The following is an 18,255-nucleotide window of genomic DNA, read 5'->3' on the forward strand; positions in this document are numbered from 1 at the left end:
GCGTTTAGTAGTTATTTAAAAAGATAGAAGCTAACCAGATCAATCATCACATGATTGACCATACACAATCAGAACGGTTGCCGCGAGGTCGATGAAGTATTACTAAAAATCAGTTTACATGCATCCCTTTCTAGCATTCTTTACTTGACGTATTTGTTGCATATACACTACATGCTACCACTTAGATTGAAAGCTGTTTTCTGGATTAATGGCCTATTTTCATCATTTGTACAGGATCTGTCTCTAGGTCCCAGACGTAGGATGCTGTCAATCTCACCTGCCATGTCGACCCCATCAACGACGATGCATCTTTCGTGGCCTCGACTGCTGAGGCTAAGCGAACTTTTGCAGGCGTCTGCTTGTTCCACGATACTCACTCTGGGGCCCAGCACACTATCCATCGATTGATTCGCATATGTTCTTAACAGGTCAATTATAACGTGATACACAAGTATTACAAATGTAATAGTTTTAATGATGTTGCGTTTAGGAAGTGCAGGTGCTTGGCAGAATTGGGCTTTGACTATTTGCATTTTTATTTGAGCTGCTAGAGCTGATTCTCAACTCAGGGAGCATCTGCATCTTATCAATTTGACACAACTATGAAAATGAAAATAAAAATCTGACGAGTAAAGTAAATTTTAAAAAAATTACAGAAACTCGATGTGTGCACGCATATATAGCACACCTATAAGCGATGCTGTGGTTATTAAAGCTGACTGGTCCTTCAGGTCACAGAAGATCGACAGCCCCGCTAATTTTCTAAGGCTTCTTCGACGGAACCTGCTTAGTATATAAGGTGGGTCTTCATGAGAGTTTTAGAATACAAAGTAAAAAATGTCGCGCATTTTTTTCTCCTTAAACATGGCATTGAGATCTCTTGTAGAACTTTTACCAGCGTATAGATTATAAACTGATATTGTTATTTCCATATCATACACTGCACAGAGTACAGTTACTGTATTCTCTATAGAAAAATAGTACATAATTTTCGCCCAACGAAAACAAGCTTTCGATATCTCTACTCTAATCGTTGTCAAATATAAAGACCAAATATAAAAAAATGTAAGCATCGTACTACTGACACCCAATTTTTTGGCAATTCAATCAGCTATAACGGTCATTTCTAGACACGACTTGAACCGAAAGATCCAGACCATACCCTCGATGGTCTAAAATAGGTGCGATCGGAATAAACCATGAAATGAAATGTTGTCGCATTGAAGTTATTGCCGGCAAAGCCCTATGCCGGTTCAGGTTCGCCCGATCCGGTAGGAGCAACTTCACTCCAAAGTCATTGTGCCTTAAACCTAGCGTCTTGGTTTGTCGATCCTTCGAAGTGGTTTGACTTATTTCACTTTTCTATTTGATTCGAACCTTTATTTTTAAATCTCGCTTGAATACATTAAATTGAAAAAGCTCATCGTTGATGTCTATGAAGGCTGGAAACGGCAGTGGTACTTCTTTGCTTGTTAAAGTAGTGCATGCAACTATAGCATGATCTGCTGTAGATTCGTGTTTACCTTATATTTTAACCAAAATAAACCAATATATACCAGACAGTCGTTATTTGTAAAAATAATACAACTAGTTAAATTTATGTGTGTGTATATATAACAAAGGCGACATACCATCTTGTACGCGCGCGCACGATTTCGACAACTAGCAGAAAAGACCTCGGATGCTTTTTTGTTACCTAAAAAGTATAAGAGCAATAATTGACATAAGACTCACCATAAGGATGTAAGTAATAAGAAGGCCAGTCAATCGTTCGCCTAATTGATCATGATGAAATACTACAAAGACAATGAGGATCAATACAACCAGGACTCGCAATGACTCTCAGCTAAAATTCAGTTTTGATAATTTTATACTTCATTCTAATAGTTATAGCAGTAATGGTAATAATAACTTTCGTTTCCAATGTGCTATAGTGAAAATTTATAATATATTGATATCATCTAGTAAATTGATAAGAATTAAATGAAATTAGGTAGGATACCTAGGATACCTAATTGGGAAGTTTTTAGCAGTTTAACAATCATACATACACCCCATAATGGTGATGGTTGTTAACCTATTTAATCAGTTAGGTACTTATTACTTAAAAGAAAGTTCTTTATAGCATATATTTGTGTGGTGTAAAGAAGAAAAATATTCAGCATGACATGATTCAGGCGTTACAACATCATCTTTTATTTTTATGCAGTTATCTTCAACGCAGCATCTTATATTATTACGTACGTTTATTTTAATTCCGTTGGTACAGCAAATCTTTAATCATCCACCACCTAAGGAATCAGTTAGATGTATGAGGTTTACTAGTGACAATCCTCATGTAGTTATATTTTATGACCCAGACATAACAACAACGGAAAAATCATCACGTACATTACTTCATCCACCAATAACCTAATAAGTCATAGTGCATGAAGCTTTCAATAATCAACGTCCTTACGTTGCAGACACGCTGTTATGAGGTATGCGGTTGGCGCTGAGATCAAGACGCGTTACAAACTCGTTCACGAAATCCTTTTCTGCATGGAACGACGAGGAGCCACTGTCCGTCCCCGACATGCGGTTCAACACTGGTGAATGCATGGCGGACTTAGCCCAGCCACATTGGTTGTTAATAATATGTTCTTAGTGGCATCATTCCAAAGGTTATTCATTATATTGTCGGCTGGGTGTCGGCGAACGTCGTTACTCCAATCACAAAGCCAAAATATGCCCACTACTTTACGCATTTCAAAAAGTCTAGAGCCAATCACGGACAGAGGGGCGTACAAAATTCCGAATCGCCGAAGAAGCATCCAGTAAAGGCGTCAAAATACCTGACAACTGTAGCAGCCTCTTCTGTTCGATGACTGTTATCCTAGCTACCCACGTTGAATGAAGCGAAACCTCCTTTTGCTGAAGTGCTATGAACCTGCATTATCAATAAGGTCATGTAATTCACCTATTTCCTTGCGCATTGTCTTTAATAAAACATCATTATCCATCTTTATAGCTGAGATCTTTATAACTGCCAATTAAATCAATTTGGCCGACGAAAGGTAGTACAGATTGTAAGTATGTGACAAGAATTCGGGTGGTGTCCTCCAAAAGGCCGTTAGGCCAGATGACGTCCTTGGACAGATGTTGAGGCATATGTAAGTGGATCGTCTAGTAAGAATAGTTGGGTTTTCTGATGGACCGCACGGGCTAGACTTAGTCTTTGCTTCTGACTGCCTGAAGGATTGACGCCTTTTTCGCCAACTTCTCTCCTATAGCTTTCGTGCAAAACAAGAACGTCTGATAATAAACAACGCTTCTCTATGGCTTGGTGCTACCGTACCGAATTGAACTGGGTTGTGAAGACAATACTTTGACGTACGGTGTGATTTTGAATCCGAGCCTATTGTGGCACGTATGCAATCGGCACCTAACGGATAACGGACAGCAAATGGCTATAAGGTAAAAATGAATCGAGCATTATTGGATTCGTTCGTTAACAAGTAAAAGGTCTGAAAGTTCTGTGAAGTCGTGAAACCTTTCCCGTTTACTCTATTTGGTCGGTTGTGCCATCTGCGCGAAGAACGATGAAAACTAAAATTCTTGAGAATATATTTTTTTCGACGACACGCAGTTAGTATATTTATGTGGATATGTTTCCGAAATCATTTCTTAGTAGGTATAGCATCAGAAACTCGTCTTCCGGAAGCTAACCGAAATGCGTTTCGCTGGACTCAATTGGGATTTCTCTAATAGATTTTTCAAATGGTATGACACCCATATGAGCAGCTATTAATTTTAATAATAATACTACCTTATCTTCCTTAATTGCTCATTTATTTCTCCGTACATTATTTTTCTGGTTATCAGTATCTAGTAATAACTTTTGCTAACGCTGAGATTTGAATCAGCGTGGTAACATATCGGCTAGTTATCGTTACCATGACAATGCAAATAAAGGGACGAGCATCATCCGTCACCCACTATTGAGAATACGTTTTCCTAAAAATTAAAGTGATAGGTGCACTGGACCATAGTCATCTAAATATACTTCTGCATGCCACGAGAAGGATACGACAGAATGGTAAATCATAATGCTATAATGTTTACCGAATAATAGGAGGCAACAGTATCGAGATGTACAGGGTGCGCCGAATCACCGTACAGCTTGAGGGAAAGTCTCTTAACAGGTTTTGGATCGTCAGTTGAACCTTTTCTTATTTTTAATTCTAGTACACTTAATCTTATGGCGCGTTAACGGACGTAAAATGACATGATATGTTCTTAAACGACTTTCTCCAAACAATCAGTTAACCCCATAGAAAACAGTATGCCCCCTCCGGAGTTCGCAGTACCGATCGAATGCAACACTCAAATTTTGCAAAATCATCTTTGTAAAACGGGTAGTTAGCTAAATATCCTGTCCGTTCATGCTAAAATCTTGCACGCGAACATCTGTTGAAATTTACTCGTCTAGTTACACCATAACGAATAGTTATTGGGAAACTAGGCTATGACCATTCTCTGAATATTTCTATTGCAAGCACTGGACGAGCCTGACAAGGGAAAGTCTTGGAGCTTCTATCGCCCGTCTAGCTAATTATTTTACACACGCAGCTCAGGACTTTCACACAGCTAGTTGGCTCATACACATAGTATCTTCCATACTTGATTACCTAATTAATTTCTTCGGAGGGCTGCAAGAACGTGCTTTTTTTATACAAATGTACGAGGTCCATTGCTGTTGCAGGCAGGGCATCCATATTTTGAACGAGTATTGATCAGTTTATCCTCAACAAAAATGGCGCATGCTCAAAAAGTGAAAACCAATTTCTTTCGCTTGTCGCCCATCTACCGTCATGGGGAATATTGCTTCTGCTAAAGCGAACCTGCTCGCAATGTACATGCTTCGTTCGTATTGCTTAGCGCTGCATTTGTAGACGAAGATAAAAAGTGACATAAACGTCACTGAAGCCTCCCAAGCGAAATTAGCGTGTCTGTTTCGCCTGAAAAAATATCGCAACCAAATTTTGCATTTAGATTTTATGATTTATGGTACTGCGGCGATCTGTGACCTGCCAGACTGCAGCTCAACATTAGATCGGAACGTGATCTTAGATATAATACTTAGTATATACTAGGTACACTGTAATGCAGGGTGGTGGCGCGAAATTTGAATACTCATAATTACCTACATTATTATTATATAATACAGATGCAACAAAGATCTTTTTTTTAGGCTGTGTGCGCGACGGCCTGCCTAACTTAGACCTCATCTTGAATCCAGAATGCTTATTGTAGGCTATCAGTTTCTGCTGTTGCATTCTGCAGTCGAACGCAGAAGACACTTAACCGATTTCTAGCTAAAACTGGCATGACGCGATACTGCGAAGTACAAGCTAGCCATGAAATGGTGACAGTGAAACGTTAAAAACGCTCTACTTTAAAATCGCAGCACATAAATGCAAAAACCCACTGCTATCTGTATCAATCAAATACATAGATCGTCTGTTGTAGTTTAGTTTTAACCCATACCCGGGAAACACGTGTTAATAAAGGGCTTATGGATGACAAACAAAACAACATGAGACGAACATTCGCCTACCACATGCTCGACCTCATTTAGATCCACCTTGCCGGCCTGCAGAAAGTTCTGAATTCGCCTTAAGGAGACTTTGCAAGTTGTCAATGAGGAAATTACCGACGGAGGAACGTCAGGTTGAAACGCATAGCATTAAACAACGAAAGCGAGATGAAGGCGCGCTTGGCCCTAAGGACTATTTTCACGGTTGATAACTATGAAGCAAACGGAAGACGCCGTCGAGGTCTGCAACATCCCAGAATCAGTGACATCATATGTTTTTTTTATGAATAGCGACAAGGCTAAGAGTTTCTTTGAGTTTCTTATATTTAACGGTAAGTTAATTGTATTTTTTGCACGATTATAATTAATTAAGTAATTGCAACTCGCCGCTTATATAATATAATGACTTTATAATACATTACCGAAATAAAGTTCTGCCTCTTATTGATACGTATAATGTCCAATGCAATTTTTATTTGTCGCTAATTTCTATATTCACTAATAGTGAATGTATGATAGGATGCGGGTAAGTTCTGGCGCGAAGCGGACCGCAGTGTTTTGGCATGGTCATGTTTCTGCTTCTGAGTTCGACAAACTTCTGGTTGTACTACAATATTCAAAAAGGCCGTCTGATTTTCTTGTACCTGATTTTCGCAGCGACCATACGCTACTGAGCAACTGCCTCTGAGTTTGAAAACGCTGGCCTATAAACTTTCCTATCCGAGTGCCGGTTTAGATGAGGATCGGTTCAGCGACTTTTTGAAATGACCGTCTGCATACTCTAGCAATGTTTTCTGGCGCCAAGTGCCTGTTGATATTGCTATCTTCCATTTGGCCACCCCAAAGTGCGATTTTAACCTCGAAAACTTTTTTTGATGTAAGATTTTTTTTCTCAAATATTCATTCTTTCTGCGCCCCACTTTATGCACAACTACTATATTGACTAAATTTTTTAAGCTAAAATTTAAGCACATAATTTTGCACATAAAATAACATCGTTAAACTAAATACGCGCTATTTTGATCGATGACTTTCTTTCATTTATTTTCTGGCAACATCGTAATCCCATCAGTATAGAACTTCTATGGCTATCATTACTTGTATTAAGCTATGGTGGCATACAGTTATTGCATGCACTTGTGTAGAACCTCGATCCATAAAACCTGCACACCTTGTATTCTACCAGGGCGCTATAAAGTTACATTCCTAAGCACAGCATTCTTTGCTTCTGGTGTTAGCAATGTAACCTTATTTCAATTTAATATGTATATATAAAGCATTATGAACAGAAAATACGCTTCTTGCCATTGGAGTATTCATAACAGAGAAATTTAGTCTGCTCTACTATCTTTTGTAGCAAAATAAAATGAAGGGCGCGATGCATTTCTCCTTTATCGATTATAAAATGAAATAATTACAATGAAGTTCTTTTACTAAAGAGGGGTTTAAATTAGTTATTTAACAGAGCATAAAGTTTATTGTGTGACAACCTATTATAGGTATCCAATAACCATTTTACAACAGTTTTATAATATTGTAATGCTGGAAGGCCTTCAAGCCTTTAACTTATCGAGCCCAAATCTTTTGTTCCTCGAGCCATTTTCGTTTGAATACCTCGGAGTAGTATCTCGACCGAAGATTCGGTTCAAGTTCGACGAGATTTTTTAGATATACCAAATTAGGTGCACCGTTCGTGCACTTCAGGATGGGTCGGCTTCCACCTCGGCTGTCAACTCGTTGTCATTGCTTTTCGCGGCGCTCTTCCACAAGACTCATTTTCAAGTTTGAAATTTTCTTTCTGGAAGTTTTCGAATGAACGGCTCATGGTATTTCTAGAAATAGAAGCTTCACCGAACACGAAGTCTATAGACAGCGAGTGTTGTTTCCGCCGTTGTATTCCGTTGGAATTGGTTGAACTGATTTTCTATGGCTTACTATGACACCTTTGTCAAGAGACCGAGTGAAGCTTCAAAGAGTAGCTTCAAAAAGTAGCTTCAAGGGAACTAGTGCGCCTTAAATACAAAAGAAAAAAAAAAGTATATATATATATATATATGGAAAAACTTGCATGGAATAAACCGTATACGAATTTGAGTTGTGAAGTAGGTTTAGAAGGGTATTACGCCCCTTTAGAAAGGTATAATACACTACATATAATAACTTAACTTAACTTAACGATAAAGCAAATGGCATACTGATTCGCAAAAGACGTACGCGGACACTAGAGAAGCTTTCGTTTATTAATTACACTTGTTGTAGCGTACCAGATAGCCAGGTAATGAACCGGTATCAACTAGCTGCGCCGAGTCGATATAACGACTTTCTTGTTGCAATATAGAAAACGACTTTTACTAAGCAAGCTTTTACTATCCCGTTTATATAGAATACCTTTTCTAATCAAAGTGCTATCTATATCTTCAAACGTAACGCCAACTTACTAGGTAAAATTTCTAAGTGTAATTCGACCATAGGCTTTGCCTGGCCCTCGTATCCATCACCGATGTGAGTAATAATGCAAAACTCGATTGACACCGGCATTTTTAAGTATTGGCCATCTTTCAGATTGTTTTGTTTCTGTTTACTTGAAAGGAATAGTCACCGCAGGCATGCAGAATTACATACGCATGCCTAAGAGAGGTCCAGCATGCTAGCGAAATGCCTTTCACTTCGGCTGTTATCGGTTTTTGATTCAGCTCTACGGTATATTTCTTATGTTCTGATGGTCACTCTCACAATTTTCAACGGAGACGCTTCAAAGAGACGCACAACTGTTCTATTCTGGCATATTCCAGACATATCTCTCCTAGCCTGCAGAATTTATACACTGAGCACACATTGAAATCATTTGACTTACGCGTAAGGCGGTACGGTTTACTGTCAACTTGCTCCTAGCCATGAGCGACTCTACATCGATAATTCCTGCAGATATCTAAATTTCTGCTTATCCACATCGATGTTTATAATTTCTTTTTTTGTATTATCTACTATCGTACTACAAAATTTCTAGGCATTTCGGGACTGGGAACTGCTAACGACATCATTCAGCGTCAGCCAAGAGATGTACGATAGACACTGAGCTTCTGTTTTAGTTCAACACGAAGCAGATCATGCATTTTCATTATTCCAATTTTTACCATATGTCATATCATGTCTGTTAACACAGGCTAGCACTGTAGAACAGTGTCAGAGAGTCGTTCATAGCAAACTTCTTCGAGATCACTCTTGCGGGGGGAATACGTCCGAACGAATTTGCACACGGATTGTATGGGCGCATATTCTTTCAGAACAGCATTGAGCTTAATGTTAAGTGATCTAATATCGGCCACTTTATTTATTTCTTTAGCGCTACAGTCAGATCAAACCTGATAGTGCTTCTTTTGCGGCATACCGACCTGTAAAGGTACCTGTTTGGCTGTCAAATTAAGCGTTTCGGGCTGTTGCAGTCAATGCTATCGTTAAGCGTTGCTTCAGCAGAAGCTGAAATGTATCCATGCCGGGGTACGTACCTAGACTACCTTACGTGTTTCTAAATTCTGTGAGCAAACGCGTTACTATTGCACTGTCACGGGAATCTGCTTCACTACCTATAAGATGTAACGGAATATATGCCAATAAAATAAAGCAAACCAATTATAAAAAAAAAAAAAAAAGAAGAAGCGACAATTCCAGACCGCCCTCGACGGGAAGTCACATTGAAGGAATGGCGAATTGTGTGCACACAGTATCAAGGCTACGTGCTAAATTATTGCCAATTGAACGAAGAGCGTGTGTTTGACGTGTGAAGTTTCACCTCACGCGTCACACTAGTATAGATTTAACGGCGATCATGAAGATTTATACAAGTATAGAAGTTTTTAATTATATTTTTTTATGAAAGTATGCGTTATCATCAAGATTCTTAGTTAACATCTTTGTTTAACGCCCTTATATATATACTGCTGATGCATTAACCCATTACTGGGACAGATAGCGTTTGTTCCCTTCTATCGGTGCGTCTCCTGTAAGCTGTCGTCAGTTTTAAAAGACAGATTGGCGTTTTATAATTGTATTCACTATATTATTTTATTATAATCTACGTGTACTTTCATATATTGCTCTGATGATCTCGCAGCGTGTTTGCCTGATAAACTTCAAAATACTGGCTGGTGTAAATTCTAATTCGGGTCTTTTCGGGACACACTTTGTTTCGCGTTGGGGACCAACCGTTCAAAGTGACCATTTGCATATCAGACGTATTTTAATACAAACAAATACTTATTTAAGTACACTTTTAGCTATTATCATTCCTGATCGCCTAATTGTATTTAAATATAATACGTTCTATTAAACGGATCATCATTTTGCATATTGGCTGGCAAACTGGTATAATTCCTAGCATTATCTTACAATCTTAATATCTAATTAAATTTGACATAAAATAGAGAAAATACGTTATGATTAAATCAAATCTCCCTTATTCACTCTGGCATGTGTAGGCATCCGCTAGAGTATTTGCAGATATCGTTGTTAGGCCGAAGTTCTTGGAAGAGCCCGAACTGTTTACACGCTCGAGAAGCACTGGCCTGCGAGCTCGAAATAAAATGGAAGTTGTGTTTTTTTCAAAGTGTTACATATTTTTGAAATGCTTATAAATATATATGTAGAATAACAGAGAAAAAAACCTTACCCAATTAACGATAATTTTTCTATCTTCATGTTCTTTTGAGTGTCAAAGACCCTTGCGCGCATCATTTCGGAGAGTTGCTCAAATAAAGTAGCTGCAGAAAAAAGGCTACATGCCCTCAGGCTTTGTGGAAATTCATTCAAGAGGCAAAAAATACAATTAACGAATAATCGAAATAGCTTTTTAATTGAAGGAAGAATAAGGAAGACCATTTCTTCATCATGCTTCTATGACTATGATTGTAATCAGTATTTTCTATATACCGTGTCTAAAACGTGTACATATATTTCAACAATAAATATTAATAACAAGAAGAACACATTGTAAAAAAAATATTTTCATGCGTAAGCCAAAAAAGTACGCATACTTTTTTTTTGTTTTACAATTATTGTATTTTATAGATATAATCAGAACTGTTTTTGCCAGATACAACATTGTTCCCAAAGTGACGCATGGCACCAACGTCAACCTAATTCTTACCCATATTTGTATATCTATATTGAGTCCTGCACTCCACAGAAAGTATAGATACTTAAATACATTTAAGCTTGAATGTTCTGAAAAGCATCATCATATACAAGTCAATCAAAGTTCTGTATACGAGGAATCGTTTCCCGCGATTTATGCCACCTAGCTTCTTGTAGCTTTTTCATTGTCTTTCACCGAATGTATTAAGCGACAAAACAAAGTAGCGTTTCTAAGTGATGTCGTCTTCTCTTGCAAACTCGATCGGAGTTGCTTTCTAAACTACTTATCCACCTTTGGTTGCATTGAAAACTTGCGGTTCCGCCTTATCGACGATGGAGTTCAATATTTAAATTATGGAAATTTTATCAAGCATTGCCCAGACATGACAGAGACAATGCCCAATTCATGATAGATAGAAACGACGAATGAATTAGAATTAGTTGAGCCTAGTCAACTACGGCTTCGAAAACAAATAGAGATCTCACTACAGGGAGGTGTCAAAAATGATACGTTTGTATTAACTGAGACAATAAAAATAGATGAGGGAAGACTGAATAAATGTTTGACAATAAAAGATTGACTAGACATATATTCTTTTACAAAATTTTATAAACATAACTTCCAGATAAATGCGAGCCACTCGCGCGAAGGCACATGACGCATATAGCAGATAAATAGTATAATTTTCGGTATAGATCCCAACTTTGTGTTTTCTTACCTTGTCTCGCGTAAACTTAGATGTTGAATAGGAGGAACATCATAACCTTGCATGTTTATTTACCAACTGAACCATAAAACGTAGTCTAAACGGCAACGTACCCAGCTGGTGCTAAAGCTAGTTGCTTAATCTAAGAGGAAAAGTAGTGGTCTAATGAGACCGTGACTTCCAAAATTTAATCGCCGTTTTTTTGACGTTATCGTGTTTGCTCGCTAGGACTGAACATGTAACACTCGCGCGCCGTAGTGCTGCTGAAAATGCTCTGTCAACACGCTGAGTCGTATCGTGTAAACTCCACTCTTTTTGGCCCATTTATTCGATGGAACTCATTGTAAAGGCTGTTTCATGGCGTCCAATAGGTAAGGGACGAACAATATACACAAAATCATCATTTTACGTGCCCCGGTGAACATATCCTTTTTGGATAAGGTAATGATACTCACGTTAGTTTAGAATTAAGCGAGTACGAAATAAACCAAACATTTATAGCGAGCATCGCGGCTCGTTCGCCATAGAAAAACTCCTACGTGCGTACAAGAACAACAGATTTTTGCTTATACGTTTTCCAGTTCCGGACACCTATGTGAGTCCTACGGAAAGTTCTGACGCTCCTCTTTAATTGTATTTTAATTTTTTTTTTGCTTAAATATTTTGAGCCACGGTGCTTTACTAATTAAAAAATATAGACTCTTTCCAAAACACAGACAAATTATTGTGTAAGTTTTTGTGCATCTTTAAGGCCGTGCTTTTATCTTTATCTGTGTTCTAAATCTATGATACATATATTATAGCATCGTAAGAGCGCATGAAGAATATATAGCCCCTTTGTCAACACTTCACTTTTTATCAGGTATCTGGCTTCTTTGTCTAGATAGCCTCAACAAATCATATGAGCATACATAAGAAAAATAATGGAGAAAATCTCTCAGTTTTTCGAATCATTTTTAAAAATCACATATACTTCGAAATTAATAAAATTTTATCATTAATTTCTCAAAAGCAGTTGTGACAATGGTATAATTCGAAATCCGTTAAAAAAATCCCAAAACACGAAAAAGCTCTAAGCTAGAAAAAAGCAGTAAAGAGTAAAAAATACGTGGCTTCATCTTTTCGCAGCGTATTCATCTATTAAAATTGACTCAGAACCGTTTCATCGAATTTCGAATTGGTATTTCAACTTGACTTATCCTCTGTGTGGCTCAACTAGGGTGTACGCCACCCAAATTAATACCTGCAGAGAACCACAACAGCGTACATACGTGTAATAGACGACTATCAGACTTCCCGACATTTTGACAGCAGGCTTGGTTTGCAAAGAAACCAGATCAAGTGTCGTTGGACATACATTTCGCTGTTAAATTTCGTATTAATGACATTCGCTTTTAAATGTCTGGATATTGTGTGAGTCTTAGACCTAACAAGTTTACTTTGGTGAAAGACTAAACGCCAAATAGTTGTAAGAATCGGCCGGACGAGGTATCAAAGTACAGTTATATGAAGTGTTAGTACGAGCTCTAGAACCTGCAGCAGATACCTACAGCGGTAAACACATCGTATTCCTAAATCCTTTCCTGTTTTTCCTCTACAGAGAAAGCTAAGAGTTTAAGCAATTTATTTGCTACAAACGTCTTGAACATTAACATGCCGGAAGCTAGTTCAAGTGACCCGAGCCGCAGGCTAACCATTATCCTTTAAAACGTTTCGTACCAGATAGAATAGATTTCGTACCAGAACCACGTAGATAAAATTGCCGCATTTGGATTCTTGATATGTCTGAGATAGAGCGTGTACCGTACAGAACTTGTCATGATGAGTAAGTAAATGAGTGAAGTAAAAATAACGAAACTTCGCATCGATACAGCATAGATGGCGCTATTGCCTTGTCGTTAAGATACACAGACGGAAAAAGACGACGGGATCTTGCATGCTACTGTATATAGCCTTCTGTGTTCGTACAAACCTGGAAAATAGAACAAATACTAAAAGTTCAATGTGAGTCTTTTTTTTCCACTAATAACATGATGTTGTTGTCTCGCACAGTTTTTGCCAGCCATATCCTCGCTGGTGCAACTTTTATGTTGAGTCTAGGAATTTAAGAAAAAAATCTAGTTATCCTAGGAGACACTTAGGGATAACTTGAAAGGCATGAAGCTATTACGGAGGACTCTAAGAAATACGTAACACTAATTTAATTTAATTTAAAAAATATAATCACATTTCACAAGGAATCCTTTAGAACTTGGTCATGTTGCTTGACTATTATTCAACGCGTTCCCCAAATTTTGGGCAAGCAAAAAAATGTTTAGTTGATCTGAAGGAAGTCACAGAAGTCCATTTGTATAAAATATTGAAATTGATATGAAGTTTCACACTTTTTGGAATTCATATCATAGTGCATAACAGAGACATCTTTGTTTAAGCGATTATTGAAATGACTATTAGTCGTACTTTTCCAGTTTGAAAAAAGTTGGATTTTTTTTTCCTCGATGACTACATTCGTCACCGGTACTCAGCAGTTCCACTCCAGGGAGTAAAAATTTTGTAAAAATCGATCTTCAATACTATTTTAAAAGTACGAGCAATTTATTTTATATAAAAAAAGTATCTCTTCTTCCATATCTGCTTTACACGTGGAGGCTACCAGGCACTTATATACTTTTCCTACATGCGTTTAGCTTTCCTGCAGTTACGCTCTGCGAGACAAAACCCTCGTACTTCTCTTGTTTGGTATAAATCTTGGTTAGTGCGACTGATCTAAACTATATTTTCCATGACAACGGATATCAAACGAACTACATATACTAGAGGGATTTAAATCGGACTTTTATGTACATGAATTAATTTGACAAGATTCAACTCTGATACGTTTTGACGAAGGCTGTTCAAGGAGGAGGAGATCGTTTATCCTAAATCGTCGCACACTGAAATTACTAATGGATACACATAATTAGAAGTTGTATATATATAGGTCCAGCAAATTGATGATGTGTATTGTATGTACGCGAAATGATCGTTGCTCTGTTTCGTTCAAGCGTTTCACGATTACGTTTACCGAGTTCACAAACGATTATGATGAAGTTCTTCGACTTCGGGAACCTTTTCGTCCCGGCCTTGATTCGCATTTTCGTAGTCGCCATTATCGTCGCCGCTATCACTCGGTTTTTGCGGCTGTCGTGGTTCCAGTTCCTGGTTTCGCCTTAGTCTTTCAACACTCGCCAAGGATGTATTCATATACTGGGAGCGCATTTGTCGTACATAGTTGTCATGAAAAGAGCGCATCTCCTCGGTGACTTCAAACATAGGTCCATGCCCCGGTATGATATAGTTGGCGATCCGAAGAACCTAGTGCATAATATAGTGAAATGGAAAAAAAATGTTGAGACGAAATGGTTTATTTTTATTTTATTTTATTGGACCAATCACACCTGCAATTTCTTTAATTGGACAAACGACGTCATAGCCGAGTACGCTCTTGAATGGTTCGGGAGTTTCTAGATCAATAATTTTTGCAGTATGTATACATATATTCTCTTTATCTCTCGTGCCGTTTACGTTCTGACTAAAATATCAACTGGGTTCTATCTGAAATACCAGTTCAAACTTGGTCGACTAAAAATAATTTAGTACACAAAAACCAATATCGGTTTCCCGAATTATGAAGTTCGTTACAAACGCGTCAATCGATTTACTGGAAATCGAATTTACAATCTAGCAGATCGGGTGTTTAATTTATTGTTTGTTACAACACTTCGTGCTAAACATTATACAGGTATTATGAAGTCCAAGATTTATCTACACTCAGTTGTGACGTCATTAGTTCATTCCAACTTTGTATGTTTTGCTTCTTACTTTTTGTCGATTTTGCGCCTGCTGAACTGGGTTCTCCGACCCGGCTTGATGTTCCCAAATATGTGGATCGAATACGTCCTGCCGCGTCTCGAAAAGATCTCCGGTGATTGCTATTGTACCTTTCTCAGTTCCCAATGCAATAACCGTAACGCAGGATGCTGTGTGCCCAGGGGTAGGGACCACTTCAATGCCTTTGGTAAGGAAAGCACAATGACAAAACAATGTTAGGTGCCTGTCAGGTGGTTTTACGAGCTTCTCTAACTGTGGGTAAATTTGGGAACACATTGTAAGGTGGTGTAGGTTCGAAACTGGTCGAAAACACATTTCGTTTTTTGCCGGCAGGAGCCAGCCGTCTAACACAACCCTTAGCGTAAAGCTCGGCACTTTCATTGTAAAATATTTTATGTTCTTTTTAAAATTACAAGTTATGATAATAACTAGCATCCTAAAAAAATATAATTTATACTAATTGTTTTCAAGCAAATATTATTATAGACTATATTGGACGAAATTCGCTTAGTTTTTACGAAAAACAAAAACGAATATTACTCATGTTTTAACCTTGGTTTTTTCCATACAAAAAAATGAGCGCGTTCCCTCATGATACCTAAATTATTAATAGTGATATATTGTATGTAACACGATAACATGACAATATATTGCCTATAAATGAATTCACTATTGCATCAAAGCAGGTTGGTTGAATTCAAAAGAAAATAGCAATTTTTCGTAACAAGTTTTTTTTTTTAATAAAAATATACTTTATTTTTCAACATTAAATCTACCGGGCTAAATCTATCGCATTTTGATACTGATCCGACGCCATATTTTTTTCCAAGTATTATTATTGCGGTGGTATTTTGACGGTCATTTTCGTTCTCACTTTTACTTTGGATCTTGTCATCGTTATCCAGTTTATTAATAACTACATACCTCTAGCTAACTTTAAACTTGTGCCGTTTTGAAGAACATCGTAGTATATCTCTCCATAATTCATCGATGTTCCAATGATGTGTTTCGCTTTGAGAAAATGATTCAGATTACCAATGTGATCAGAGTGTCCGTGCGTTGCAACTGCGTGAGTGATCTGAAACGTTTAACATCTCATTGCCTACTCAAATAGACTCTAAAGATACCGATACATCCGAATAGCGAAGTTGTCTTGTTCAACGATACGTTTACAGTATATATATATATATATATAGCACAATTTTTTATTCTATGATAATTCTCTCAACAAAGTTTTGTTATCGTGAAAATAGAATACAGTCGTCTAGGTTACATTACAAAATCTACTTGATTGTGGTGAAAAACATTCAAGCCAGTGTAATTGTTTTTAAAAAAGCATTATAACAAATATGAGTGATAACTAAATACATTTGTTTTTCTAAAATGTAGTTCCCTTCAAATACCTCGTCTGGCGTGATTCCTCTTTTGGCGAGCGCATTGAGGAGTCGTGGTCCATCCCATGGTGTCATTGTATCTACAATAATTTTTACGTCTTCGCCAATCACTAGGCTACAACTGCAGTTTGCGTACATGACAGACGAGCCTTCGGCTTCCATTCGCGAAAATCCATCGAATAAAACCTCCACTTTGTTGATAAATTCTGAAGACGCCATTGTTCTAACTTTGAAAAATGTTCTTTCTTCAATTTTCGAATGCTGTGTAATAAAAAAACAAAAACAAACAATTACCAAAACATGTCACCAAATGCTAACTAAACGTGAAACTTCGAGTGTTCCTATGCTCGCCGAACAGCAATTAAAACACAATTCTTCTTTTTTTTTTTTAACACGAACTGCAAATCACTTAGGAAAGGAGCACAAACGATGTCATAGTTTTGATTTCCCCCTTTTTTTTTGCAATCCTCTACAGATATAGTTATTGAGACTACTTTCATCAAAAACCAATTCCACCAAAGCTTTTTGAGTGTTACGAAACCTACAAATGTAGTAGAATAGTATTTGTTTATTATGGACACCCCATCTGATAAGTATCGTCTCCCGACTGTCGAGCTTTACTTGGATGCTTATTCGAGTTGCTCATGATCCTCAATACTTATTCATCACACATTTCTACAAATGAAGTTTGAAATGAAGTCGAATAAGGGATACGGCAGAAACACTTTTAAGCATTAGGCCACCTATTCTTGGTCGCTGTAGACCAAAACAAACATAGTCGCGATGCCTTCTGGTTTATAACCAGGCAGCAGCAGCGCACGCAGCATACGCTCTTGTTCCAATTAGGAAAACAGCTGTTACCTCACTCCGAGCCGGTTTCGGTTACAGCTTTCTCGATTGTAAGCGCGCCAAAAAAAGTCGAAATTCTAAATGAATTTAATATTGATTTTAAAAAAAGCGGAGGCCTTTAGAGGTGAGGGCTGAAGCCGATAATTTCCATAGGATCACGATGTAAATTTAGAGATCCATTTATTCATCTGACCCCGGGTACTTCATGCCATTCCAACTTATTTACTTTGTTAGCACTGCAGATAGAATTGTATTTTCCTTTCCAAATTATTATATGCTTGACTCCCAGTGCATGGCAATGACTACAAGGACGCCAAAAGTGACAACTACTTTTGGCATAGTAAAAATACGTAATAAAGATGTACCATGGATAAATATAGAATTATACACTGTGATGTTTGACCATATAATAATCCTAATGTATATGTGTCCGTGTGTTTGTGTATGAAAAGCTGTACTCTACCACATCTGCAAGATAATCCCTTTTAATTAGGGTTCACTAAATTTTTGGGTATGGAGATAAAAAAAACGTATATATATTCCCTTTAGCGCCAGAACTCAAACATACATACATAATAATAATGATCACTTTTAAAACAAGTGTAGCTTATGGGGACAGAATATATGCAACCGTCGTTTAAGAGCGCGTAATCTTAAACCTAACGGCTGGTTTTAGTTTCGCCTTCATCGAACAGATACGAACCCTCTGCTTGTTACTGCTTCACGC

At 37.6% G+C, this 18,255-nt stretch overlaps 1 protein-coding gene and 1 long non-coding RNA gene across 8 annotated transcripts in view; one reads left to right on the plus strand and one right to left on the minus strand.

Moving 5' to 3' along the window:
* LOC111243709 (uncharacterized) overlaps nucleotides 1-3,007 on the plus strand; it is a 45,615-nt gene extending 42,608 nt beyond the window's left edge. For all 5 annotated transcript variants that reach the window (XR_002670584.2, XR_015320492.1, XR_015320493.1 and 2 more), the window contains 3 exons: nucleotides 235-428; nucleotides 657-799; nucleotides 2,466-3,007. This is a non-coding gene — a long non-coding RNA (uncharacterized LOC111243709). The remainder of the gene's footprint in view (nucleotides 1-234; nucleotides 429-656; nucleotides 800-2,465) is intronic.
* Nucleotides 3,008-13,986: 10,979 nt separating this feature from the next.
* On the minus strand, nucleotides 13,987-17,504 carry LOC111244741 (metallo-beta-lactamase domain-containing protein 1). 3 transcript variants are annotated; one of them, XM_022792111.2, is made up of 5 exons: nucleotides 17,301-17,504; nucleotides 16,689-16,940; nucleotides 16,210-16,363; nucleotides 15,277-15,467; nucleotides 13,987-14,769 (listed from the first exon to the last, which is right to left on the minus strand). In XM_022792111.2, the coding sequence occupies exons 2-5, from the start codon at nucleotides 16,896-16,898 to the stop codon at nucleotides 14,485-14,487; spliced, it is 840 nt and encodes a 279-aa protein (XP_022647846.1). In that variant the 5' UTR covers nucleotides 16,899-16,940; nucleotides 17,301-17,504; the 3' UTR covers nucleotides 13,987-14,484. The 3 variants fall into 3 exon arrangements, with proteins under 3 accessions (XP_022647846.1, XP_022647845.1, XP_022647848.1); XM_022792110.2 differs by having other exon boundaries at nucleotides 17,225-17,503; XM_022792113.2 differs by having other exon boundaries at nucleotides 17,423-17,498.
* Nucleotides 17,505-18,255: the final 751 nt, after the last annotated feature.

Source organism: Varroa destructor, unplaced genomic scaffold, assembly GCF_002443255.2.
Source record: "Varroa destructor unplaced genomic scaffold, Vdes_3.0 BEIS01000002.1, whole genome shotgun sequence".
NCBI classification, from domain to species: Eukaryota; Metazoa; Arthropoda; class Arachnida; order Mesostigmata; family Varroidae; genus Varroa; species Varroa destructor.